The sequence below is a fragment of the Tripterygium wilfordii genome, chromosome 7 (genome assembly GCF_013401445.1).
Source record: "Tripterygium wilfordii isolate XIE 37 chromosome 7, ASM1340144v1, whole genome shotgun sequence".
Lineage (NCBI taxonomy): Eukaryota > Viridiplantae > Streptophyta > Magnoliopsida > Celastrales > Celastraceae > Tripterygium > Tripterygium wilfordii.
In genome coordinates, this window is record NC_052238.1 from 825856 (window position 1) to 852649 (window position 26794).

Genomic DNA, 26794 nt, shown 5'->3' on the forward strand with positions numbered 1-26794 from the left:
CTGCAGGAGCAAGTCTTACTGGCCAAATCCACTTGTCCTCCAACATCACTGTCTTTCACAAGAAAAATATTTATACTAATAGGCTCCACAGTCATGACTCTAGCCCTGCCAATTTAACAAAAACTTTAATTATGAACGATAAAATTATAATAGTAAACAAAATTATAACGTAAACTAAATTATTTGTCGATGAAAATACTATTAAACTAACTACAAACGAAAAAACTTAAGTAGTAAACGAAAATAATAATTATCAACAAAAAAGTTTGTCAACCAAAATAACAAAATTCCCAACAAAATAAATAGATCATCAACTAAAATTCTCAACGTTATCAACAAAAAATAAATTACGTTATATACATATCCCTTATTTCTTCTGAAACTTTATCATAATAGTTAATCAGTTCGCCTTTCATTTCAACAATGATTGATCGTCTCTCATGAAACCTTCGTTGTAATAAAGGCTGCAGATGATCCATCAACTTTGTAATAGGTAAGTTTCGAACATCCTTCAATATTCCATTTAAGCATTTAACAAAACTTAAGTAATAATCATCCCATTCATTTTGACTGGTCGAACAATGTTTTGTGCTATGCATCTAGCCATGGTTAAAGTCTTTGGTTGAGAAAAACCCTTCATTTAAATCGTGATATTATCAACGAAAAAATTGTCTAAGTTAAACGAAAACAAACGAAGTTTCCAACGAAAAATTTGTCTTACATCAACGAAAACAAATATAGTTCTCAACGAAAAAAAACAGGCATTTATCAACGAAATATTTTGTACGAAGGGCGGGACACTTATCGACGACGGTGAGCACTTCTGTGTTCAACTGGAACGAAGACGGAGCTTGCATTGCTGACTTTAGGCTTGTTGGCATTGTGGGCAACATCGCTATGACAACTAACGGAGATTTGACGTCGCGACACTTCAACCTTGAAGATTTGAGTTTGGGCATATGGATTTCACTAGATCTGTGACAAAGTTTGAAGGAAAGAGGTATAGATGGGGCGGTTTTACTGGGTTGGAAGGAGAGAGAGAGGTTTCATAGAGAGAGTGAAGTAGTTTTAGGAGGGAAAACATTTTTAGGGTTGCAAGTGAGAGGGAAATGCATAAAAAGACGTGAAAGGGTATCTCTGTCTTTTCCTTGACTGAAAGGGTCAGATTTAAGTGTTTTAAAAAAAAGGGTTATATTTGAAAAATGTTTATTAGCAAGGGTCATTTTTCAATAAAACCCTTTCTTGGATGGGATGCTATATGTGGAACCCAGAAATAGATTTTAAGGATTTCGATGGGACTTTTGCAAGCAGAGGCAAGATGAACAAGGCCAATATAGATTAGAGAGAGAGATTTAAAAGGGTCACAAGAAGAGAAGACTTGGTCATTGGGAAAGCTAAAAGAAGGGAGATCGGTTATGGAGGTGAGAGGTGTAATGGAAAAGGTCATTGTCATCTGTAACTTAAAATTGCTGTTAAGTAACGGCTCCGTTGATTAAAAATAAAAATTACGGTGCCTTGCTTTCTTATGACCGCTAATTGATACGGATTTGTGGGATGTGGTCGGTCCATTGGATCTCCAAGGCCCATTGGGCTATCAATATAAAAGCCCATTAATTGCTTAACTTCTTAGTGGTCCAATTTGTTGAGGCCCACTCGATTGCTCTGAATTAGGGTCTCTGTTCTCCAAACTGGGCGGGAACCCGCAACCGTCTGTTTCTACTGCCATCAATCTCCATGCCCTGCACTGCCTCGACTGAAAGTGGATTCAAGCTCTTACTGTCAGAACAGCCTCCATTTCTCCAGAAGAAGAAGCCGCGATCTTATATCCTCTTCTCTTACAGTAATAAAGACCAATTTTGAATAGTTAGTGGCCACTTCAAGGACGAGGATCCAATTCTTTCAACGCCATTGTTATCTCGATCAAAGCTCAAATTTAAGGTAAACGATTTGATTTTTCTTCCCGTTTTATTCATTGAATAAATAATTTTCATCTTTTTTTGGTTTAGGTTGGAGCTCAAAGAGAGTACTCTGCGGGGGAGGAAGCAGAGTCGCGTGTAACTGACGCAACATATCAGGATTCAGGAGCCTTTTTCTTGGTCGTCTTACACTTTTTTTCTAGTGATTTGCTAGATTTTGATCAATGGGTATCTGTTTTCTGTTTCAATTTAATGGGTATTTTTAATTTGATTTTTACTGCTCATTGTTTGAACAATTCTGGTGGGGTTTAACGTCCGGTGCAATTCTGGGATTTGCTTCTATAAGAAGCTACGATGGTGATATGAATGTTACCTTCATATAATTTTAAGGATAAGATGAATGCGATCTTTGATTGGGCCTCCCTTAAATTCAATAAGGTTGCTGGATTACATAAATTTATGAAATTTCGTATCATCTGAATTCTGGATCGATATTCATTAGTATCCTGTTTGGCACTGATCTCCTGCAGTAACTGATGAAATGGATAGCTGTCTTAAAAGTCGACGATCTTGGAAGAAGACCGTTGCTACTCTAGAACATTTTGTTTCAAGTATTTTTCTGTCTTTAAAAACGTTTCGACATTGTTAGTTGATAAAAAAGATCGAGTGGCTTCTCCGTTCCATGCAGTCATACACTGTAGGTTGCTTCATTATTTTTGCTTTTCGCTTATTACATATTTCTTGGAGGTTTTGCCTCTTGTTGCTGTTGTGCTTCTCTACGTTGGTTGCTATCAGGCAAGTATTTACTTTTATGGCTGTATCTGTCGAAATTCTGTATAAAATCATGATGCACAGATGACAGATCTGATATGGTAAAAAGTACAAGCAAGCAAGAAAACGAGACAGGCCTCAGGCCTGATAAGCGAAAATCATGCGAAATAACCATAGCATTGCTCTTTTTACTTCCAGACTTCCCAGAGCTCCAGAAAAGGGATTATTGGAGGTAAATATATAGCCAAATTAGAAGAAAACAAATCAGAAATTGAACATTGATCCAGAAGGAAACTTTGATCCGCCCTTGAATTCCTCCTTCAGTTAGTTTGGAGTAGTCTTTCAAGATTTTCTTCCTCGACAACTACAATAGCAGGAGAACCCATTAGACACAGGAATTATCAACAAGAAAAAGAAAACCTAAGGCACAGCATAAGAAAAGTTACCTTGATGATGAGCATTGGTAGAGATGGGAATATTTTGGAATGAGTTTGTAGTGGCGGGGATGGGAACATTGGTGGCTGCGTTTGTTGCTGATTGAACCGCTGTTGATTGGGGAGACTCCTCATTTCGAAGCAAAGAAGACACAGCCTCTCTAACCATATCCACCACGCCTGGAGAACCAGGAGTTTTCTTCGGACTCATTGCCTCAGAAATCACCTGAGAGAGTGCCCTTTCGTCTTCTCCTGGCTCGAACTTGTGCATTATATACTCCTTCATAGACACTCCTTTGTCCCATATTTCCTCCCCGGCACTACTAACATGTTCAGTAGTTGCTGGAGCTGATGCTGCAAGTGTTGGTTTTGCTGCAGGTGGAGAAGCTGAAACACTGAGGCCCTGAATCCTGTTTGTGATAGCATGAGTTGCACCCGATATTGTGGCGTAAGCTGGCGCCAGTTTTTCACTCAAAGTTTCAGCGATGGTCTTGGTCGGACTAGAAGGTTTGTCGTTTGTCACGGTTTCGGCGGTGGTCTTGTTAGGAGTAGATTGTTTCTCATTTGCCACAGTTTCTGGTATAGTTTTGAGAGGACTAGAATGTTTCAGATTTGAATCAGTACCAGGATTGACACTGTTTGACAAAACATGCTTTTCAGGTATTACAGGATCTGCTCTTGGATGCTGCCTTGCTGTCTCCTTGTACACATCAGATGCAAGCTCGGATTCATACACTGAAAAGCAGAATAAAACCAGTTTTGAGAAGCAAATCTATAAGGTTTCATTATGAATCTATATGAAGGATATTCCAAAATGTTACTTGGGGCTCCAAGGTATTCGGGATCTCCTTCATCGTCTTCCTCATCATCCTCCTCATCATCCAAGCTTACACCCCAGGAAGGTGTGGTGTTATCCTCATCACCATGCTTCTTTTTGCTAAGAGAATGTCGCCATTTCTTCGCTCTCTCCTTTACTTTGGCAAGAACTGACTTCTTGTGATGGTGGCCGTGATCGTCCTCTGCATCGTGGTGTGATGCAAATGTAGGTGATGTGTGGGGTGACCATCTTGATGCTTCCCCTGCATTTACATGTGGACCTTGTTAGAACATAGAACTATTACAGAGGACTATTAATGTACAATCTTCTGTCTATAAATCACGGCATGTAATGCGATTTGATTACAAATAATCATTGATGACCTCGCAGTAGTTGTTCAATAGTTGGGGTGGCAGGAGTTCTAGGAGTGTTTCCAGATCTATCGAGTTGAGCCATTGCTCTAATTCACATAACCGAAAATGTCTTAAAGTGCTTTCTGCCTCCTCTGCCTCTTACTATTAAAGGAAATTTAAGAGGAAGGACAATGGTCAGCCTTTGTTTCCGAGGTTATTGGAGATGAGCCAAGTGTAATCTAACAAAGACTTAGACATGTTTGTGGGCAGCATTTCTCCATATGGCAAATACATAGAAAGTGACCTAAAATGCTTGCAAGTTTGACCAGGTTCTTGGTAACAGTTTTCCTACTCCTCGGCCTAATGCCATGGGGCAGGAAAACTGTCACTATTTCTCAAGGAAAAAAAATCAAAATCAATCACCTATTCCACTGCAGTGATGCTGGCAATGAATTATTTCTCATTGCTGAATAAAATGCATTCTAGCTAACTTAAATAGTTAAAATCCAACTGCAACCAGGTTTCTTCCTTACTCCTCTCTCACACATCAACTTACGCACTTCAGCGGCATCATCCCAAGAACCCCATTTTGCCAACAAATTTGATATCAGCACATACGTTGCATGGTCATCAGGCCATAGCTCCAAAATCTGTTTGGCCAAACGTCCAGCAATTTCTTTATTTCCATGAACTTGACAACCACTTAGTAAAGCTTTATATACTGAAAGTCCTGGCTGTATTGGCATGCTATTAATAAAAGCTTCGGCTTCGTTGAGATACCCAGCTCTTCCAAAAAGACTAACAACAGAAGCATAATGATCAATTCTTGGAGGTTCGACTGAAGCATCATTTCTCATTAAATCAAAATATTCAAGCCCCTTATCTAGAAAGCCCGAATGGCTACAAGCAGATAACAGAGCAAGGTAGGTAGTACTATCAGGCTTGACCTCTGTTCTCTTCATTTTCTCAAAAAAATCTATAGTTTCCTTGCCATATCCATGATGAGCACATCCTGATAGCAGTGAGTTCCATGATATCACATCATGTTTATCCATTGATATGAACACTCTCTTCGCGTCTTCAATAGCACCAGATCTTGCATACATAGAAACAAGCCCATTTTGAATGTACATATTTGAAGCATAACCAGTTTTAAGTATGAGAACATGAGTCTGCTTCCCTTCTTGAAGAGCTGAAGTATTCCCTATAGATCCCAATATGCTTGTAAATGAAAATAAGTCAACACATATGCCTGCCTGCCTCATTTCAGAAAATAATTTGAAGGCTTCTTTATCATACCCTAGATTACAGAAACCCCCAATGACTGCATTCCAAGAGATTTGCTCCCACCAGGTAACAGTGGAACAAACCTTCAGAAAGTCCTCCAAACTATCACTGCACTTTGAATAAGCAGTCAAAAGTGTTACCTCTATATACATGTTAGACTCTAAACCCTCCAGGATTATACGACAGTGAACTTGCTTGCAATAAATAAAACAGGACGGAGAAGAAAATGAAGTCAACAAACAGTTATAAGTAACATAATTTGTTCTAATGCCCAATTGCAGCATTTCTCTAGCCAAAAGCATTGCCACATCAGGCTCTCCGTTGTTTGCATAACCTGTAACCACAGAAGTCCAGGTAACAACATTCCTATTGTCAAGACAATCAAAAACCCGCTTCGCATACTCAACATTGCAACCCTTTGAGTACATATCAATCAAAACTGTCCCCACGACAACATTATTTGAAAAACCAGCTTTTAAACATAGACCATGTACCTGAGTGCCAAAATCTAGATGCCCCATTTCTGCGCAGCCCGCCAAACAAGTCGAAAAGCTAAAAGAGCTTGGTACTAGCCCCGCTCTCAGCAACTTGATGAAGATCTGAACCGCGACTTCAGGACACTCTACGTGCATATACCCATATATTAACGAATTCCAAGTAACCACATTTCTCTCTGGCATTTCGTTGAACAGTTTGTGGGCGGTCTTAACTTCGCTGCATTTGCCATACATATCAACTAGAGCGGTGCATATATGGAGATTTGAAGTAAAACCCAGTTTGACAATCGTCGAGTGGACCTGAATTCCCACATCAAGAAAAGACCATCGGGCACAGCACGATATCGTTTTATTGAGGAAGTATGGATTAGACAAACACCCATGATGATGATAGTGTTGTAACTGAGAAATAAGGTCTAAATCAACTTGTCTATAATTCTCAGAGGAGTCACAGTCCTCTTGTAGGCCAGTGACATCGCCGTTGTTGCAGGTCGTTAGAGCCCTGGAAATCAGTTGGTGGGTCCTTCCTGCGGCTCTCTGAACGTAGAAGGTGTGCCATAAGCGAGAAGAAACATTGGAAGACGCATTCATTGTACCATCTTCGTGTTTACGTTTCAAAATCACGTCGTTTAGATTTTTTCTGACTTAGATAACGTGCCTAGGCGCAACGGCCCAAACCAGATTGAGGATAGCCTTATTCGGCCCAAATCACGGGAGATTGACGAGACATTAATAGTCAATAGAGATACGAGGAATCATCGGCCCATTTTTTTTGGATCGAATCCTACGTACCCTTGAAACGAAGTTGAGGAATCATAGGCCCAAGTTTCAGGCAGGATACTTGAGTGATTCGGACAGTAAAATTAGGAAATACTTAAAATGTCCAATCTCAGCCGCTAATCCACGGGATCACGCATATCAACCGTCAAACTTTCCTACTTAATTATTTATAAATTGAGTCACTCTGTTCACTTCAACCCCAAAACCCTAGTCCCCGTACTAGGGAAGACCGTCCGATGCGGCTCTCGCCGCTTTCAACGCAGATCTAGGTCGGCACCCAATTCTCATCGTTTCCAAAGCTCTGGCGTTCAAACATCCTTCTCCGGGCTTTGAATAACACTTGAGGTTTGTGAATTATTATTTCTGCTCTCAGAAAATGCGAAGTTTCCTTTTTCGTTTTCAGTTTGCGACTCGAATTGTGTACGCTTCGCAATCTGGTCAGTGAGGACTTCCGTTCCCAATTGACTCGTTCCCTTGAAGCAATACTGATTGTGTTGTTCCATTTCATCACTCCTTGAGCTTCCAATTACTCATAGCTCTGGGTGAACACTGGAGCAACTATATTTATTACTGCAAGATGTATGAAAAATTAGTTATAGTCGCAGTCTATTGTTGAACGATGATGAGCCTAACAGACCTGTAATGATTTGCGGAAATGATCGCAACTCATTAAGAACATCTAAGGGACTGAGTTTTTTTGTTTAATTTTTATGTTCATTAGCATTTACTAGTGTTGCATTTGGACGTAGGGGATCTATATTTCAGCAGCCTAATGTTCATCTTATTTGTATGTACTCGACTACAATTTTCACTACAATAATTTTAAATTTTGCTAAATGTTGTGTAGTGCTTATGTTTCTTCCGATTATACATTGTTATAAGCAGACTTGTTTCCTTAGTTCAATGTTGATGGATTAGTAATATGTTCCTCACTATCCAATACTGTAATATTGTGATGTTGGAGTTGTTAATCTAGTAATCCTTAATGAATGCTTTCTGGATTTTCATTGAAGTGATGACATTTGATCCATGACATTTCAACTAGTTAGAATTACACATTCATTTAGCTTCTTGCCTTCATATTTTATGAATATGGCCATTAATGCCTGTAATTGTGGTTCTTTTTTTTTGTAATTCTAAAAGTTGAATACCTGAAAAAAAATATAAATATTAATTTTCCTTTAGGTTATGCTTATTTTTATTTGGTTGCCCTAAACTGATCCTTTCAGTTGTCAAATTCGTTAATAGGAGAAATCATTGAAATTAGCACACAACTGTTTTGACGTTTGTGACATACATCGACGATGGCATAAGTTATCCTGTGAGTGAGCAGAAATTCCTTCTCTAACAAGTTTTTGCTCAGAAGATAGTTCAGAATTTTTCACTAACAATTTTATGATCATGAAGAATTATGAATTAATCATGTAAAATTTGGTATTTGTTCTCTCTAAATTATTTTGCTTTTTTCTGCCTTGGTGGCCTTGTTAGCTTCTCAAGGAAACTTTTGGAATCGGGGCATAATGATTTTCTTTGTTAGACTCGTTCTTCAGTATGTTATTTTTCTTTTTGTGTCATCGCTTCAACAATGAATATGTTAATTTCGTGATGAAAGGCTGGGAATAGTTTTTTGAGTGTTTTTTGAAGCCGATTTTGTAAGTTTCTTGTGGCTAAAAGAAAAGTGAGTCCCGTGTAACAAACTGATTCGTGAAGGCACTGGTTATTGGCAATGAACGGTAACGAGTGGCTATGGAAATACTTGAAATGCCTTCAGCAGTGACCATCAAAATTAAAATAAAACATACGGATGAAGTAAAGTATAAGTTGTGGAAATAGTAGAAGAAAAGTAAGCCCCTAACTTGATGGAGCGCACAAGTAAAATCATTTGGAGCCATAATCATCATTCGCTAATTTATAAGAAGAATAATTCAAAAATAACTTCATTATTTAATATAAAAGCGTATCTAGTAGCAGAGGGGTGAAGTGAAATTTTCTGGTTTCTTTCTAAAGAGAAAAATAAGTTGAGTTGATAAATAGGAATGATGGAAACCCCAAAAAGAAAGATAATAAATAAATAATGAGAAGCAAGGATAGATGAATGCCATTTCAAGTGTGCGTAAGCCTCATGCGACCCTTTAAAACACTAATACTTAAGTCATAGGGGCTGGACGTAACACCGCCTCAAACCCTGATAACACTCTTGTTGAGTAGCACGAAAAACACAATCTCTCTCTTTAAAGGCGGCAATTGTAGCGATGGCAAGCATCGAGCCCGATCACTGAGAAGAGGAGGAGGCCCTGCAGCCAAAGATGTAGACACGGGAGCACAGATTGCGCCGATCGTCAAGCTTGATGAGGTCGCCTTTAACACTGGCGAGGAGGATGAAGATCTGATTCTCGATATGTATTGCCTGGTTACCTTTGTATGTTTTTTGAAGTTTCGTTAAGTTGTTGTTAACTTAGGGTTTTATTTATGTTCTGGTTTGATTTTGCAGGAAAGCAAAGTTATATAGATTTGATAAGGATGGGAACCAGTGGAAGGATAGAGGCTCTGGCACTGTTAAGTTCTTGAAACACAAGGAGACCGGAAAGGTCCACCTCGTTATGCGCCAATCCAAGACTCTCAAGATCTGTGCCAATCATCTCGGTTGTTACTTCTCGTCTCAGTTATAATCAATATACTTTCTGTTTTTGTATTCTTTCAGTCTGGTTAAATGGTTATTGCCTTTGTGTTTTGCAATTTTACCTAATTTGACCGTGCAAGAACACGCTGGCAATGAGAAGTCGTGTGTTTGGCATGCAACTGTTTTCGCCGATGGTGAATTGAAGAAAGAGCTATTCTCCGTCCGAGTCGGATGTATTGAGAGTGAGTATACGTTTACCTTTTTGTCATTTTTTTATTTGTTGTGCTGTGACAGTAATGATGTTTGAACTTTGAAGTGGTTGTATGATAATTGCTTGCCTGATAAGGTTGTATATAAATTGATCTAGATTATCGTTGATATCCATGTCTGGTATTGGTGTTTCCTTTTTTATATAAGATATCAACATCAGATTGTGTTAATTTTTTAATGAATTGATAGGTCAGCATCTATAATAATATTGTTGTTGGTGTTGCTTGGATCAGTGATGTAAGTCCTGACACACGGTGACTTACTGAACTCATGATTTCTTGATTTATTAGAGTTAGATTTCCCCAGTTGCTCAGTAATTGTGGCATATGATGGGAGAAAAGAAGCATATTTTCACGGGAATGTTTGATGATGGAATATATAATGTTAATTTGATTTTCACGGGAATGCGGTGACCTTTCAATGTGGTGGCAAGGTCAGGCAAGTACCCTCGTCCGTTTCTTCATTCCTTTACGCTAGTTAATCTTTGGACTGGGATAATATGGGTATATGCATCCTTAAGTTAGAGTCTCTAATCTCTGGCGTTTTCATGCGTAAGGTTGTGATTTTGTGGTTTGGGTGGGTGCTTTGAGAGTTTATTTATATAGATTGGCCTTTCACAAAACCTTTTGATTGCGTAGTAAGATCTGGGAGAGAAGTGGGGAAAGCTAGGAAACATTATTTGCTATGGTCAGTTTTATTGAGATTTATTTTTGTTGTTATGGAGAGTCATGAATTTGTATTGTATGTTGTGTTGAAAAGAAGTTTGCTTGGGGATGTCAATTTGCTGTTTTAGGCTTGCATATGGATGGGTTTGGGTGCCGTATAGGGCTCCCGTCATTGGGATTCGAAGTTTGAATGGGCTATTTGCAGATCTCGAGCGAGTAATTCGTTTTTAAAATTGTGGCCCGGTTAGGTCCTGTTCTTGTTGGGCTTTTTACTTTAAGTTCGGCCTAAGCATTTAATTAATTCATTCATTCATTTTGAATATGGGGCTACTCCAAATTGAAACGTTTCGGCGCTGTTTTGTTGCAATTCTTCTTGTGCTTGTAAGTTTGAATGGGCTATTTTTTAGGCCAGTTTATTTGGGCCTAGCCCTTATTTTCATGCCCATTACTTATTTCGCTGCTTTAGGCCTATTCCTCTTGGGCTACTAAGTTTGATGGGCTTCTATATGGTATATTGTTGGGCCAATTTTTTGGAGCCCAATCTATATATGGATTTAGGTCGTGCCCATTATTCTTGGGCTTTTGTGTTTCAATGGGCTATTTTTGTTGGGCTAAATCCATATGGTTTTCCATCACGCTCTCCTTGGGCTTCTAATTTTTAAATGACCTACTTTGTTGGCCCAGTTTCGGACCTTTTGGTTGGGCCTAATCAGTATATGTTTCCGGCCTATTCTTTTTGGGCTTTCAAGTGGTTGGGCTACTCATGTAGGCTCATGTATGGGCCCACTGATATTGGGTTCATGGTGTCTCTTCTTGGGCTTCCATGCACCGATGGGCTCTCGTGTGCGCAGTTTTGGACCCATGTTGGGCTTATTGTTGTTTGGCCCAATCCCTTTTGGGGTAATCCATATGGATTTTGGGCCAACTTTTCCTGAGATTCCAAGTTTTGGGCCGCTTATGTTGCGCTACTTTTATAGGTCCAGTTTTATTTCCAATCATCTTGACCACGAGTCCACGACACCGCCCAATTAGGGCTAGAGGCTTTTATTGTTTAGCTCGGAAATAAATTAAGATGGTGACATAAAAATTAAAGCTGATTCGAAAGCCCATTTACATTAACGGACCGGACCCAAAACCAAATACACAGGTGGTGGCCCCTTTGCCCCATCAATGTCCAACTAGTTTATAACCAATGACCGTTCATAAGGGCAATGTGGACTTTCAATATTAATAGAAGTGCTGGCGTTTTCAGAATTACTAGTCACAAAAGGCTAAATGGGATGCTGGTGAACAATGCAGCAAAAAAGGATGCATAATGAACAATGCAGCCAAAAAGAGTAATGCTACATCCTCGCAAAATAAGACTCTCGTTTTACCCTTAAAAATTTATATGACACATGTCAAACTCACTTAAAAGTCCCAACACATTTTAATTGGGGGGTCATATTTTGGGCCTAAGCATTGTTAAAGGTGCTTCAAAAAGAAAGGATGAATAATGAACATACGGGAAATGATGAAAGATGAGAGGATAATGTATACAGGCATGATATTAATGGAAAAACACTGCACACTTCCAAAACAAACACCTTTACCATCTCAGCATAAGGAAGAGCAAAATGAATCCTGAACTGAAGGCATTATTTTCCTGTGGGCACTATTCCTTAGAGGCAATATTATGATCTGAGGATCAAAAGTGAAATTTAAGTTACATGATCTAACTAGCAAATTTTTCCTCACAGGAAGAATTCAAAGTAAACCATCCCGCACACTAAAATCACTCAATATGACAAAAATATGCTCCGATTGCAAGAGAACAGCTAACCTCATCACCTTGATAGGTCATTGAAGCAATTTCAACATTATCATATGAAAAGTTGAAGGCCCACATAAAGGAACAAAACTAAATTCTCATGATCACTAAGAGTGTTAAACCTTTGCCAGATTACTGGCAGCAAAAGGGGCAGCAGGAGTAAACACCATCACTGGATAGGCTGAAATCACGTGGATTGGAATTTTGACCACAAAAGAAATCCGCGTAAATGTGGAAACCAATAGTCCCACAAAAACCTAGCTTCTTCACAGACTAAACAAATGGAAAGCAATCAGTTATCTAGAATAGAAATGGACTCACAGATTTCCAGTACACAGTCAGAACTCAAAGAGCACTTAAATCACCAAAGGTTGCTATTTGGCATTGCTAAGAAAAAGACAAGACTGTCAGTTGGATGAGAAACAATTGCATAGAAAACAACAACACTACATAACTCACCAGCAAAAGTGAGACCAAGTTGGAGGGGTTTGGTGAATTGGTCCTTGGGTGTGGCCGTATGGGGATAACATGCTGTAAATCAGCTCTAAAATGTCTCAAAAGATGATTGTCTCAGTTGGAAAGAGCAATAATATCATCAAATTGTAAGCAACGAGTGAAACTAACATAGCAAGGAAAAACAAACATGAAACTATTTGGAAAACATTATCCCCCCATAACTGGCATAGCATCATGGCAGAAGAAAGCTTTTCAAACTTTCCTGATCATGCATAAACTTTTGCAACTCTTCCTTCTTGTTTTCTTGTGCTTTCAGAATATATTCGAAATACCCAATCTGATTGACATGTTAATATCTAGTGGAGCAGAACAATTACCAAAGGAGGTCCAACCGAATTTAACACTGGATGAAAAACAAGGTAAAATTTAAAAAGTTTAAAACAATTTAAAACATCAATATTTCATGTCCAGGAAAACTCATATAACAAAAGAACCCAAAATATTTGGAAAACAGCTACAAACTATATGGGTGAAAGGTTTTGATGATGACCTATAAGTAAATGAAAAACACGAGCAGGTCATATGATTTACTCAAATGAAAACGCTTCTCATGTGCACTTGTTCCGAAAGTTGTTCACAACTCAGACAACATAGTTTTACAGTATAAAGCGCATATTCATTATCCTCATACGACTTCTAACTAATTATAGGATTTGGGAACTTGAAAGAGTCCACTCCATCAATCAAAAAGAATGAAGATTAAGAATCATCTGCATAGCATTCAATCGTACAAACATTAACATATAAGATATGGGTAATCATGTAGCAGGATAGAAATCAACATCAACACTGAGTGGCAGAAATATCCTAACGGCCATGCCATAGCTGGAGTAAAAATCCATAAGCGAAGGACCATCACTTACCACATAGTCAATGTTTCACAACTTTACGGCCAATCCTCCTCTGAGTACTTGGGAACATTTGCAAGGAGGGTGTGCCAAGTTTCTGATATAATTATATCTTCCGTTTCACCAGATTGGAAAGATCACCAACGGTTAAGTTGCAGTCAGCAATTATGTAAGTCACACTACGGTATTTGAATAAATATAAAATTGTTGTGTAAGCTTTAAAACATAGTTCAAAATTTTTACCTTCCAATACGCTTTCTGTTTATAGCATTCAGCTGACTGTGGACATTGTAACATTCAGATAAGTGAAAATCAAACCTAGCGCAAAACACCAATGTAAGATCCATAGATATCGAAAGTAGATCCATTTATGTTAATCATCTCCAGACAAGAAATCTGAGAGTCCTAAGGCAAATAGTAATAGAAAACAAACAGGGTTAGTCAATCACAGCAACAAACTGATGAATATCAACACCAAATTGCAGCACATTAGTGTATCTGAGAAATTCCCATAATACAGAACACACGACTGTCAAGTGGTAATTGAAGAAGTTGAGGAAATTAATATATTAAAGAACATTTATTCAAAAAAAAAAATTAGAACAACAAAAAAATCCATTAGTAGTTTGCCAAACTGTATACTTTCTCATATCATATCGTATACAAGGGAAATTTTCAGTCACACATCACTAGTTCAATGTCATTCAATAGCCAACACATCCAATCTAACCTCTATTGAACTTAAGCAACACTTTTATCTCTTCTCTAGGGGTTACTTTAAAATGACAAAATAGAAGCAAAACAATCATCACCGTGAGGTTATCCTCAATCTTTGCAACTAGACCATGAATGCTATCCACAATCGCCTTTAAAAGATTGTTGGATACTTTGCTATGTTTCATACCAATCTAACATCACAGCACAAAATTCAGTGAATAACACCAAAAATAAATGTCAGACTCAAACTTATACCACCAAATATTACATAACGAGATATGAGAAAATAGCCACAACATCAACAGTTATAGCACTGCTCTCACGCCCGAAACCCTTTCCAACTCCTCGATCTTTCACCTGATCTTGAGCGGAACTCCCACTACAAAACTAATTGACACATGTCATTGAAATACAAAATTCTCAGGAAAAAGAACACGTCTCAACAAGCTTCAATTTCACATTGTCGCAAAAAGAAGTCGAATATCATACAGAACTTTATTAATATTCAAAATTACATAATTATCGCACCTTTGAGGGATCATCGTCGAGTGTATGGAGAGGATGCAGATACGGATTCGGAGTATTTAACGATCTGGGCCTAAGCCACCAGGCTGCCACAAACGTCTCGGCGGTGCCCCCTTGGAAGCGAACAAGTACAACCAACCGATGCCGAACCTAAACTCTAAATGCCTAGGAGTTGGCGCCCTTGACCCAATGTGCTTTACTTTGCCTTTTGTAATAAAACTTCCGTAAATTGTATTTGTAATAATGTCATGAAAATAATATGAATTGAGATATGTTATTTTTCTAATGATTTTATCGTAATAGTTGTAATAAAATTATAAAAAGAGCCATAAGATTTAACATCTTAATACAATGGTCAGCCAGACTCAGGAAAAAATGGAGCTTCGTTCTTGAGACTTGAATGATCTTTATTCTTACCCGAGTACCCACCCGAACCCGAATGAGAGGGCTCTAATTTCTTACGGAGTCAACGCATAAACCGTCTATTTCTTCTTCCCGTCCTTATCCCCTTGGTCTCCAACAGCTACCACCATGCACGCCTTCGCCGTTCCCACCCACCTCATTTATTCCAATCCCACTCTCTCCTCCTCCCGTCGCGAAACCCAAGCCTCCCCCTCCCGTTGCGAAACACCCGCCGCCCCTACCCGCAGATCTAATCTCGCTCATAAGTCGGAAAACCCTAAACCCCGTGCCTCTCTCCTCTCTTCCATCGGCAAGCCTCTTGCTATCGCATCTCTCTCCGCTGCCGCCGCCACCCTGGTCATCCGTCTCATCCCTATACCCTCTCCATTCAGTGGAGGCCCGGGTGGCAGGGGCGGATTCGGTGGTGGCGGGGGTGGTGATAGATTCGGCTCAGGAGATGGGAGCGATGGGAATTTCTGGCAAAGGCTATTTGGGCCGGACCCTGCATTTGCAGATGAGGACCAGAATCAGGAATGGGACTCCCATGGTCTGCCGGCCAACATTGTGGTTCAATTGAACAAGCTCAGTGGATTAAAGAAGTACAAAGTTTCCGAGATTTTGTTCTTTGATCGGCGCCGGCTAGCCACTGTTGGCCCCGAAGACTCATTCTTCGAGATGGTCTCTCTACGGCCCGGCGGCGTCTACACAAAATTGCAGCTGCAAAAGGAACTCGAAACCCTCGCCACTTGCGGGATGTTCGAGAAGGTGGACATGGAAGCCAAAACAAACCCCGATGGAAGCGTAGGTGTCACAATCTCATTCACGGAGTCAACCTGGCAATCTGCAGACAGGTTCCGATGCATAAATGTAGGCCTAATGGCTCAGTCGAAGCCCATAGAGATGGATCAAGACATGACAGACAAAGAGAAGTTGGAGTATTACCGCAGTCAGGAGAAGGACTACAAGAGAAGGATGGAGAGAGCGAGACGGTGCCTGTTGCCACTCCCAGTGCAGGGGGAGATTCTACAGATGCTACGGGATCAGGGTAAGGTCAGTGCCAGACTTCTGCAGAAGATCCGGGATCAGGTACAGAAGTGGTATCAGGACGAGGGGTACGCATGCGCACAGGTGGTGAATTTTGGCAACCTGAATACAAGGGAGGTTGTCTGTGAGGTGGTAGAAGGGGATATTACTCAGTTGGTTATACAGTTTCAGGATAAGCTTGGAAATGTGGTTGAAGGGAATACACAGCTCCCTGTTGTGAGGAGAGAATTGCCCAAACAGGTAATAACCGGTTTTGTTTTGTCCTGGATAATTTGAGTTTAGCCTTTTCTTCCATTCAGGATTATTGAGTACTGTTATGAGGTTATTATGTAGTTCTGTTGTTAATTTATGTTATCATGTAGTTTGTTCTGTTTTTTTGGATTGGTGGTTAATCGTGTCCTAAGCATAGGTAGCTCCAGAATTTTAAGGAATCTATTGTTGGTAATTGGTGACTTACAGCTACGACCAGGCAATGTTTTTAACATAGAAGCTGGCAAACAAGCTTTAAGGAACATAAACTCTCTGGCCTTGTTCTCCAACATTGAGGTGAACCCACGCCCTGATGAGAAGAATGAGGGAGGAATAATTGTTGAGATTAAGCTTAGAGAATTAGATCAAAAATCTGCTGAAGTTAGTGCGGAGTGGAGTATTGTTCCTGGACGCGGAGGACGCCCTACTCTGGTATGTATGTTCAATCTCATTTCTTAACTTCAGTAAAACACTTAACATTTGGGCTTCATTGTCAAATTCTGATTAATTTGTTTATCGTCTATCATTTGTGTCTGTTCAGGCTTCGATCCAGCCAGGTGGAACTATTTCTTTTGAACATCGAAATATAAAAGGGCTCAACAGATCAATTGTTGGTTCATTGACCACCAGCAATTTTCTTTCTCCTCAGGTTTTTTTTGGGGAAGTTTTTTTATTCTTTGTTACTGTCAAAGGTAAAATATTGTATGCTGATTTATACTGGTGATCACTTTCCAGGATGATCTTGCTTTTAAACTTGAGTACGTGCATCCGTATTTGGATGGTGTAACAAATCCACGGAACCGTACTCTTCGCACAAGTTGCTTCAACAGCCGGAAATTGAGTCCAGTCTTCACCGGTGGACCAGGAGTGGATGAAGTCCCTCCTATATGGGTTGATCGTGCTGGCGTCAAAGCTAATATTACAGAGGTGATTTGCAATGGCCTTTTAAGTACTAGCCTGTTAATTGAGCATTTGAGCGTCTGTTATGGGGTTTATATGAGAGGAGTTTTTCTTACATTTTCTGATTCATATATGCAAAGCAGAATTTCACGCGCCAGAGCAAATTCACTTACGGTATTGTGATGGAAGAGATAACAACTCGTGATGAAAGCAGTCATATATCTCCAAATGGTCAGCGAGTATTGCCAAGTGGTGGGATTAGTGCAGATGGACCTCCAACAACCCTCAGTGGCACTGGAATTGATCGTATGACATTTTTACAAGCAAACATCACACGTGATAATACTAAGTTTGTAAATGGAGCTGTAGTTGGCGAAAGGAATGTGTTCCAGGTTAGCCGTGATACTTTTTATTTAACTTTGTATTTGATGACATGATTTGGATGCCACAGTTTACCGCGGTTGTGTCTATGCAAATAATGATGGAAAGGATAAGAAACTTCCTTGAAAAACCGCTGGAAGGAAGTGATTACAAATTTATTTCTTCTGTTACTTGAATATGAAAAAAGGAAATCAGGACTATTGATGATGCCTGGTTAAAATGGTTTCGTCATTAGGCATGAAAAAATTGAAATGAATCAGTACAATGCACGTATATTCACAATTGCTTATCAAATAAAAAAGTATATTTACGGTTGTCTAGTCTACAACTGCCTTTGAAAGTGAAAAAAATTTGATATTTGGATGAGAATTCGCTAAATGTAGGTGCTCCTTCATTTATCAGAATTTCCCAGTTCACATTGTTGTAAAATACTTGCCTGATATTTTCTTTTCTTTTTGTTCCTTTAAGAAGAAGATACTATAGTCTCCTTTCATTTTATTGCAATAGGCTGGCTAATGTACATATGAATTGCAGGTTGACCAAGGTCTCGGCATTGGCACTAAGTTCCCATTCTTTAACCGACACCAGCTAACACTTACCAGATTTTTCCAATTGATGCAAGTGGAGGAAGGTGCTGGTAAACCACCACCACCTGTGTTAGTTGTTCATGGCCACTATGGAGGTTGTGTGGGAGACCTTCCAAGTTATGATGCTTTCACCCTTGGGGGCCCTTATTCTGTGAGGGGTTACAACATGGGTGAGCTAGGTGCTGCAAGAAATATCCTTGAGGTAAGATTTACTTTGTGAACTGACTTTGAATGGGTATTTCTGTACCATATCAAGATTCGGGTGTTTTGATGAAATAAGATTAGTTGTTATGTGTATATATTGTCTATGCAACGTTAAGGCTGATATCTTATTCGATTTCCCTGCTGTTTTATTGCAGCTTGGAGCCGAGATACGGATACCTGTGAGAAATACTCATGTGTATGCATTTGTAGAACATGGAAATGATCTGGGAAGTTCCAAGGATGTTAAAGGGAATCCAACGGAGGTCTACAGGCGAATGGGTCATGGTTCATCCTATGGTTTTGGTGCCAAGCTTGGCCTAGTGCGAGCTGAGTACGCCGTTGATCATAACACTGGGACTGGTGCACTATTCTTCCGTTTTGGAGAGAGATATTAGTGTGAGATTTGCTTGATAGGTTTGCTTAGCACATTTTTGGCACTGGGATTATTCCGAATACATGGAGGTTTCTTAGTATTTACCAAATCCATAAAAATCTTCATCATCTTGGGATTTCCTGCTTTGGTCTCTTACAGAAGTAGAGTAAGAAAAATCAGATGAGTGATTTTCAGAGTCATACTTCCTCCAAGAATCCGAGTTGAGCAAGGTATCATACGCATGCTGAATTCTCATAAATTTCGCCTGCGCAAGCCGAAGCCCTCGAAAACAAATAAAGAATACTGGAGAAAGGCATATGTAGAATTTGCAAGAAACATTTTCAGTTCACCAGATAATGAGACGTTACCTGTGGTATTCAGTGGTTATGCATAAATCAGCACTGTCCAAGCATTCTATATGCCATCTTGTGCTTAAGGAATGAATTTTTTGGGTATGTCAGATAATAATATCCTCGTAGCTTCAGAAATTATAATAAGAAAATTATTCCATGATTATCATCAATAACTGGCTTAAAATTTAATCTGTAGCAAAAGAGTGAACAGTCTTGGGGACTTGGGGTTTTCAGTCCTGTGATTGTTTTCCCCCTTTTCTGTTGAAATTACAATGACCGCTAACCAGAATGAAAGTCCTAAATGGGTGTTTGAACCAGTTATTGACAAACATCATCATCAAATCTGCCACCTTCATGGAATCTTCACTCCCACAAGTAACTCAAGAACTCAATGAAAGAACATCACAAGGCAATCCAAATAGTCTGCAGTGACAACCTATCCTTACCTAATTGTTGAAAACCAGGCATATCTATTAACGCACAAAAACAACAGATATATTAGAGAGGGCGCAGAATGAACAAGCAAATACCTCTTTATTAACATCAGGATGATACTTCAGTGCAAGTTTCATATAAGCCCTTTTGATCTCATTAGCTGTTGCAGAAGGTGAAACCCCTAGAACTTCATAAGGAGACTCTCTGGGGCTCGCTCTTGAAATGGTATTATAACTTCTCTTCAACGGATCGTAATTGAAGCAAAGAAAGGTTGAATTGACATTCATAGCTATGTCCGCAAGTGGGTGTGAGAAAATTGAGCTGGTTCTGGAAGTAAAGAAGAGATCTCGAATGAAGGTGAGTTACATAGGGAAGGCTATTCGGCTGTGTTAGAGGCAGAAAATCCATTCATGTTCTTGTGACTTCGTATGTGTGGCGTTGTTGCGCTTATGTGGGGAGAGACTATTTTTCAGACATGTAGATTAGCCTGTCTTTGTTAGGCCACGCGCGGGTTGTCTCCTATTCGGGTCTCACAGAGATCCTGCACAATGCGCGCAACCTGTTCGACAAAATTCCTTTGCGAATATTTCAACAAAACAAGAAGCAATCCGAATAAACTATAACAATCATGAAGGCCATCCACCTACCAGTAACGCTGAACAACATGATCTGACGGCATTTTCTGTTTTAAGTTCCTTTTATAAGCTCCAAGGAGATGCCCCCTCTCATCAAGTTTTCAACATCCGTTGTGCCGCAACTGAGAATCACCATCATCTACCGTTCATTTCAATCATCAACCGATGACTATGCTGAACTGATCCAAACTTACATTTGTGATCGCGCGTTGCACAAAGGAAAGGCACTCCATGCCCACCTGATCATCAATGGCTTGGCTAAATCATACTTTTTGGCCGCTAAGCTCCTGACTTTTTATACAGAATGCAAACAGCTATCCAACGCTCAAAAACTGTTCGAAGAAATTCCCGAAACGAATATCCGGCGATGGGTTGTCCTCATTGGGGCGTACGCTCGACGTGGGTATTACGAAGAGGCCATGAATGGTTTCTCTGAGATGCTAAAAGAAGGCCATAAGCCTAACAAGTTTGTGGTTCCCAGCATTCTGAAAGCCTGCGGGCATGTGTCTGATAAAAGAACAGGAGAGAAGTTACACTGTGCGATCCTAAAACAATCAGTTGAATGTGACGCTTTTGTTACTAGTGCGTTGATTGATATGTATTCGAAATGGGGACTAGTAGAAAAAGCACGTCAAGTCTTTGATGGGATGGGGGAGAATGACTTAGTCGCCATGAACGCCATGGTTTCGGGCTATGCTCATCATGGCCATGCAAAAGAAGCATTAGCTTTGGTGGAGGTATCGCAAGATATGGGACTTAAGCCTAATGTGGTCACTTGGAATACTCTCATTACAGGGTTCTCGCAGCAGGGTGATAAGGAGATGTTCTCTAAACTCTTTGAATTGATGAGCATTAGCGGGGTTGAGCCTGACGTCGTATCATGGACTTCAGTCATATCTGGATTGGTTCAGAACTTTCAAAATGGGAAGGCATTCGATGCATTTAAACAGATGTTGGGTCTTGGATATTTCCCAACTTCGGCTACAATTAGTAGTCTCTTGCCTGCTTCTGCAATTGAAGCAAATGTGAGGCGTGGCGTGGAAATTCACGGATATGCTGTCGTGAGTGGAGTCTACGATGATATATATGTGAGCAGTGCTCTAGTTGACATGTATGCAAAATGCGGTTTCATTTGTGAAGCAAGGATGTTGTTTTATCAGATGTCTGAAAGGAATACAGTTACTTGGAATTCAATGATCTTTGGGTATGCAAACCATGGGCATTGTGAGGAAGCAATAGAGCTCTTTAACCAAATGGAGATACAAGAAGAAAAGAAGCTTAATCATTTGAGTTTCACTGCAGTTCTCACTGGTTGTGCTCATGCTGGAATGATTGAACTTGGACAAATCCTGTTCAACAAAATGCAACAGAAGTACGGGATCATACCAAGATTAGAGCATTATGCATGCATGGTAGATCTTCTGGGTCGTGCAGGAAGACTTTCGGAGGCTTATGAGTGGATTAAGACGATGCCCATAGAGCCAGATTTGTTTGTGTGGGGGGCGTTGCTAGGGGCGTGCAGGAATCATGGAAATATTGATCTTGCTGAAATAGCAGCAAAGCACTTGCAGGAGCTTGAGCCTAGCAACAAAGGAAACAAGATGCTGCTGTCAAAAGTATACGCAGATGCTGGTAGCTGGAATGATGTTACGAGATATAAGAAAATGATGAAGAGGAAGAAAAAGAATAAATTTTCAGGGTGCAGTTGGATTGGCGCTATTTGATCTTCAAAACTGGTTCATAGGAAAGCTTGCATCTAGTTCAATATGTTCGGAAGTAAAGCCTTAAGTTCATGCTTTGATGAGGTTGGGATTCAAGAAAAACATTAGTCCTCCTACATTATTCAGAGAGAAATAGTAGTAGAAGTGTCTTATCATTTGTTGATATCAGAGAAAAGAAAAAAAAAAACTTTCCTGTTCTTTTCTCTTAATGGGTTTGGTATTTACCGACATGAAAGAATTCATGCCATGGCAGCTAACATTCAGCATTGGTTGGAGATTGCTCAATTCCATCCTACTAGATGACAATACCACCATAAACAGGAGAGACAACAGAGCTTGGATTCATGTCCATAAATATAGGAAGGTTTTTGAAGAAGATTTACAATAATAACACTTAAAAAAGTATAGCACATTGTTTGTTCTCAAGACTTTCTTCAGTAGCAGACATCCTGATCAACATTCATTTATTCTCGTCTCTTTGTCTCCGTCTGTCTGCCTCCCTCCCTCCCTCCTTCCCTTATCATTGGATTATTACAAAACGTTGCAATACACTTAAACCACACAATTTCCATGAACCCATTCCGCAAGCACATGATACTATACAGGAACGATTGAAGGCCAATTCCAAAAAAAAAAAATGGAACAGAACAAAAATGAAAAATCTCAGAAAGAATACTAGAAATTGAAAAGCTGTAGGCAGATGGCCTTAAAAGTGGCTAGTGTGATAGGTGTGGATATAGTGCAGAATATCCCTTGGAATAACATAAATATCTTTTAAAACACCAAATGAGAAATATGAAAGAATTCGTAAAGAATTTTTTATAAATGATGAAGCTTGGTCAAGAGAAGAAAAAAAAATCCATGAAAGGATGAAAAATTGAAAACGCTTCAAGTCGGTTGGACAAACCCTAGGAGCGGGTATGGGGTATGGAATCAACTTAACTGAACTCAGATAAATCAGCAACCTATCAACTATCAAGAGAGAGATAGAACATAATGACAATAAGCATTTCCAAAACAGATGAATCTGAAAGAGTTTGAAAGCAATCCATTACCATCATGGAATGAATGCCAACTGATTTTTGCTAGCTTTTTACAGTCTTTTGCTTCGTTGCCCAAAAACAAAAGATATAACAATATAAGATTGTCATCAATACGTTAACTTCATCTATCTGTAAAGAACAAGTTAACAATATACTTGGGGACTTGCTACTATCTAGGTAGACCACAAGTAATAGGCTGCAAGGAACGTTCAGCTCCCATCAGGTAACCAGAAGAATATATATATATACCAAGAGAAGGTCTGCCAATGCTGCCTGATTCACACATGATTCTATATTATGTTCAACTGCGCATGCCAGTGTTCCATGCTCTTTCTAACTACATCTCTATATCTCCATCCACATTAGAAGTACACAAGTACCCTGCAAGTTCAAGTTGGTGAACATCAAGATCTACCCAAAATACAAAAGCTAAAACTCAATAGAACATTGATATGCATATGCAAACGATAAAGTTAAAGAACACTGCCTTGCGATGGTTCATTGAACAGCATTACATAAGCGATATTTGGAAGTATCAACCTATCGAGTGAAACTTTATTAACCAGACCAATTTGCTAAATGGATAAATTAAAAAAGGTCCCCGAAGAGAAGCAACATATAAATTCACACAATAAACGCGCAATGCCAATTAGTTTGAAAATTTGTCGCTGAACACCATTGAGCTTTTATTGAGAAGGCACTCCTTGAAACGCAAACTGACACGACGAAAGAGCCTTTAGTAAGAATGCTACTTTTTCTACCAAGTTATGAACAACATCAAACTGGAGAAGTTTTTCAGGGTGAGAATATGAAGTTGTCTCAACCAAAAATCTTGGCTCCACCCACCTCATCACTGCATGGAAATTGCTACAGAAGACAATCAATATGTTTCATTCAATCCTGATTCTTTAGATAAGATGATAAGTGGAATTTATAGCATATCCAGAAAAACAAATATAAATCCATCCCAGAGAAACAATGAATTTCAAACTGAATATTGCTACAGAATCCCTATGAACCCGTAAGAATTACATGGCCCCTGCCCAACATATTTTTTGAGAAAACCAGCTTCTCTTCAAACCACTTCCAGCAATGAAAAGCAAGTTCCATTTATCAAGTCTTACAGATGAAATATAGCGAATGTTTGTGCCACATTGAGATGAAAATAATTAAAAAGTAAGTTAAACTAGCCAAATCTCCAACACAAATCAAGTATAAACTCACTACATAAATGAAAATCAAGTACCCAGCAAATAATATCCTTCAAATTCAGCGAACTATGGAACTTCAGCAAAGGACTGAAAAGTCTCTGGTCATAATTCTTAATTATACTATACCGAGGGACCAGTAAAAGCCCTGTTTTGTGTAAAGTATCAGCTACGGAAGGTTACAAATTAATGGAACTTAGTAGCTCGATGTAAAATCAAAATCCTCACCTTTATATACCTCACCCTCTGTATTGATAATCATCAGTTGTTATCATTAGGAGCCACATGACTATGGTAATTAGAATTGGTAAAATTGTTGCCGGACCAATCCCTCTGTTGATGCATCATGCTGTATGGATGATTCCCGTCGAACCCATTATTGTACCCGTCACCCTGATTTGCGACCTGCATCCTCATGTGTCCGTAGACAGCCATCGGCATCGGCATGGGAATCATCCCACCTGGAGCCGGATAAGGCATCGGAATTGGCATTCCGACGTGCCCATTCCCATGGACTCCACTACCAACATTACCGCCACCGCCCTCGTGCAGGCTCTTCGGCACCGGCGTGGAGGCGAAGAGTTGGTCTGACGAGGATGGTCCGTCGCCAGACATACCCTGCATCCGCTTCAGGTATAACCGGTACTTTTGCAGATGACTGGCCACGTTCTCCCGCGTCAGGCCCTCCACGTTCATCAGCTGCATAATTGTCTTGGGAACTGCGTTCTTGATCCCCAAGTGCGTCACAACGTCAACGAACCTCTTGTGCAGCTGCGGAGTCCAAACGAGACGTGGCCGTTTCAGCGTTCTGGCCGCTGGATCATCCGCGGGATTATCGGTCCTCAACTCCGAGTCCGCCTCTTCCGCGTAGTCAACCTTCCTCAATTTCCTTGAATCAGATCCAGAACCGTCCCGATCGGTAATTTCATCCACCTCCTCCACCACCATCGGGTCGCGGCTCCGCTCTTCCGCAAACGACTTGAAGTTATTGTTTGACGACATAGCATGAGAGACCCCGCCGCCGCGAATGGTGGAGACGGTATTATTTGAGGCTCGGTTGACATCAAACTGAGTCCTGAATGGCTCCGGAGATATACTGAACGCGGAAGCAAGCTCCGGCGGGATCAACGCTTGAGAAAGCGGTGTGAGATCATCAACGCTGGGTAATCCAACCTCCCATTCCATAACTCTCTCCTCATCAGCGTTATCTTCTCCGCCGGATTCAAACTCAGTCATCTTCGCTTCCTCCCCCATAATTCACTCAGACAACTCCCCCACAAAAAAAAACTGAACTTTTATTTCCTTTTTTGTTAATTGTTAATAAAATAGACACCAAGAAGCACAGATATAGGTCTGGAAGTAAATCTGAAACGGTAAACGAATTGGGTTGGAGATGGAGAGAAAGTCGGGAAGCTATTCAGCGAGTTTCGGTGGTCTGTTCAGCTGAAGGGAAAGTGCGGCGAAGGGAAAAAATGACCGTATCAGTGAAGAGAAAAAGGGTGAGAAAAGTGCAATATCTGCTTTCAGATCGAGCTTGTGCCGCTGCCAGCGTGGACGACTCAGCCAGATATTTTTGATCCTCTTCATATCTATCTTCTATCTACATCTGGACCACAACTAGTCACCACAATACTTCGACACCTGTCCTTTGTTTACGGTTGAACCAATCGGAGAAGATCAATAAGGAGGTTTACTGTGAACCCGAGTGTGCTAGATTGGAAAGTGAAATTACTGAAGAGGGCAAGCAGCCGGAGCAATAACAAGCGTGTGATTGGTTCAGATTTGCCAAATAATGAAAGTTAATGCACTTTTAGAGGACATTTTGGTAAATTTGATAAGTGTCGTGTCAATATTTCTTTGTAACACCGACTTTGCCCTCGCATCTTTCCTTTTAATTTAATTTATTCCAGAGCTTTCAGTTTCAACCAATGAGAGTCAATAATGTTGGTTGACAGCTGGTGAGTGAAAATAGACAACACGTGGAGATAATCTGTTGCGGCATAAGATTGAACTAGTTGATGCTCCAGATGATGTAACCACCGCACAATTTAAGGGAAAAAATATTCTCACCCCCTAGATTTGGTTATCTCACCCTCAATAGTTTTGATTTTAATTTATTATTATTATTTTATATATGATTTGATATTTGATTTTTTTAAATTACGTGTGATTTGATATTTATTTTTCATTTCAAAAATTAGTTTTCCCACCCCATCAATTAATTAAAGTAAATTTATTACATCACGTCAATGTAGATTAACATGTACATTTAATGTATGTTGCAAGTTGTTATCTGTATGGAGTGACCAATTCGTTTGTATGATCATATATATGTCTAAATCACTGAATCATAATAGGAGGTATCGAGTAATCATCTGTCAATGTTAATTGAATGAAGTGATTATCATTCACAAATCCTATTGTGATAGTAAT

At 39.8% G+C, this 26794-nt stretch overlaps 6 protein-coding genes, 1 long non-coding RNA gene and 1 other non-coding gene across 11 annotated transcripts; 4 read left to right on the top strand and 4 right to left on the bottom strand.

Moving 5' to 3' along the window:
• Positions 1-2811: 2811 nt before the first annotated feature.
• On the bottom strand, positions 2812-6681 carry LOC120001908 (putative pentatricopeptide repeat-containing protein At3g15130). Its single transcript, XM_038850430.1, has 4 exons — positions 4848-6681; positions 3943-4200; positions 3134-3856; positions 2812-3051 (listed from the first exon to the last, which is right to left on the bottom strand). The coding sequence occupies exons 1-4, from the start codon at positions 6664-6666 to the stop codon at positions 3008-3010; spliced, it is 2844 nt and encodes a 947-aa protein (XP_038706358.1). The 5' UTR covers positions 6667-6681; the 3' UTR covers positions 2812-3007.
• Positions 6682-7051: 370 nt separating this feature from the next.
• LOC120001922 (ran-binding protein 1 homolog a-like) lies at positions 7052-9886 on the top strand. The gene is given in 4 exon segments (XM_038850446.1): positions 7052-7200; positions 8104-9147; positions 9150-9255; positions 9347-9886. Coding segments are annotated over 3 exon segments (324 nt in total). The 5' UTR covers positions 7052-7200; positions 8104-9107; the 3' UTR covers positions 9525-9886.
• LOC120003154 lies at positions 7468-7552 on the top strand. Its single transcript, XR_005469286.1, has one exon. It is a non-coding gene; the product is annotated as a small nucleolar RNA SNORD25 (small nucleolar RNA).
• Positions 9887-13347: 3461 nt separating the features above from the next.
• On the bottom strand, positions 13348-15011 carry LOC120001927. Of its 3 annotated transcripts, none has more exons than XR_005469077.1 (3): positions 14830-15011; positions 13828-13902; positions 13348-13696 (listed from the first exon to the last, which is right to left on the bottom strand). It is a non-coding gene; the product is annotated as an uncharacterized LOC120001927 (long non-coding RNA). The 3 variants fall into 3 exon arrangements; XR_005469075.1 differs by having other exon boundaries at positions 13828-13980; XR_005469076.1 differs by having other exon boundaries at positions 13828-13989.
• A 303-nt stretch (positions 15012-15314) lies between these two features.
• Positions 15315-19346, top strand: LOC120001910 (protein TOC75-3, chloroplastic-like). The gene is made up of 7 exons (XM_038850433.1): positions 15315-16512; positions 16732-16953; positions 17063-17170; positions 17257-17448; positions 17565-17813; positions 18337-18591; positions 18749-19346. The coding sequence occupies exons 1-7, from the start codon at positions 15358-15360 to the stop codon at positions 18986-18988; spliced, it is 2421 nt and encodes an 806-aa protein (XP_038706361.1). The 5' UTR covers positions 15315-15357; the 3' UTR covers positions 18989-19346.
• LOC120001923 (chaperone protein DnaJ-like) lies at positions 19285-20073 on the bottom strand. Its single transcript, XM_038850447.1, has 2 exons — positions 19850-20073; positions 19285-19765 (listed from the first exon to the last, which is right to left on the bottom strand). The coding sequence occupies exons 1-2, from the start codon at positions 20039-20041 to the stop codon at positions 19700-19702; spliced, it is 258 nt and encodes an 85-aa protein (XP_038706375.1). The 5' UTR covers positions 20042-20073; the 3' UTR covers positions 19285-19699.
• Positions 20074-20439: 366 nt separating this feature from the next.
• On the top strand, positions 20440-22348 carry LOC120001912 (pentatricopeptide repeat-containing protein At5g59600). Its single transcript, XM_038850435.1, has one exon. It carries the CDS (start codon positions 20470-20472, stop codon positions 22111-22113), a length of 1644 nt encoding a protein of 547 aa, XP_038706363.1. The 5' UTR covers positions 20440-20469; the 3' UTR covers positions 22114-22348.
• Positions 22349-23097: 749 nt separating this feature from the next.
• LOC120001918 (transcription factor PCL1-like) lies at positions 23098-26350 on the bottom strand. 2 transcript variants are annotated; one of them, XR_005469074.1, is made up of 3 exons: positions 24590-26350; positions 23830-24006; positions 23098-23534 (listed from the first exon to the last, which is right to left on the bottom strand). XR_005469074.1 is itself a non-coding variant. In XM_038850442.1 (2 exons), exon 1 carries the CDS (start codon positions 25613-25615, stop codon positions 24623-24625), a length of 993 nt encoding a protein of 330 aa, XP_038706370.1. In that variant the 5' UTR covers positions 25616-26345; the 3' UTR covers positions 23098-23534; positions 24590-24622. The 2 variants fall into 2 exon arrangements, 1 of the variants encoding a protein (XP_038706370.1); XM_038850442.1 differs by lacking the exon at positions 23830-24006 and having other exon boundaries at positions 24590-26345.
• Between the last annotated feature and the right edge of the window lie 444 nt (positions 26351-26794).

Coding starts and splice junctions, on each gene's coding strand:
- LOC120001908 (XM_038850430.1), bottom strand. CDS start 6,666: ATGAATGCGTCTTCCAATGTTTCTTCTCGCTTATGGCACACCTTCTAC. Junction 4,201..4,847: donor GGATGATGCCGCTGAAGTGC/GTAAGTTGATGT, acceptor ATGTAAATGCAG/GGGAAGCATCAAGATGGTCA. Junction 3,857..3,942: donor CGAATACCTTGGAGCCCCAA/GTAACATTTTGG, acceptor TCTGCTTTTCAG/TGTATGAATCCGAGCTTGCA.
- LOC120001910 (XM_038850433.1), top strand. CDS start 15,358: ATGCACGCCTTCGCCGTTCCCACCCACCTCATTTATTCCAATCCCACT. Junction 16,513..16,731: donor GGAGAGAATTGCCCAAACAG/GTAATAACCGGT, acceptor GGTGACTTACAG/CTACGACCAGGCAATGTTTT. Junction 17,449..17,564: donor TCAAAGCTAATATTACAGAG/GTGATTTGCAAT, acceptor TATGCAAAGCAG/AATTTCACGCGCCAGAGCAA.
- LOC120001923 (XM_038850447.1), bottom strand. CDS start 20,041: ATGAATGTCAATTCAACCTTTCTTTGCTTCAATTACGATCCGTTGAAG. Junction 19,766..19,849: donor ATCCTGATGTTAATAAAGAG/GTATTTGCTTGT, acceptor TTCAACAATTAG/GTAAGGATAGGTTGTCACTG.
- LOC120001912 (XM_038850435.1), top strand. CDS start 20,470: ATGCCCCCTCTCATCAAGTTTTCAACATCCGTTGTGCCGCAACTGAGA.
- LOC120001918 (XM_038850442.1), bottom strand. CDS start 25,615: ATGGGGGAGGAAGCGAAGATGACTGAGTTTGAATCCGGCGGAGAAGAT.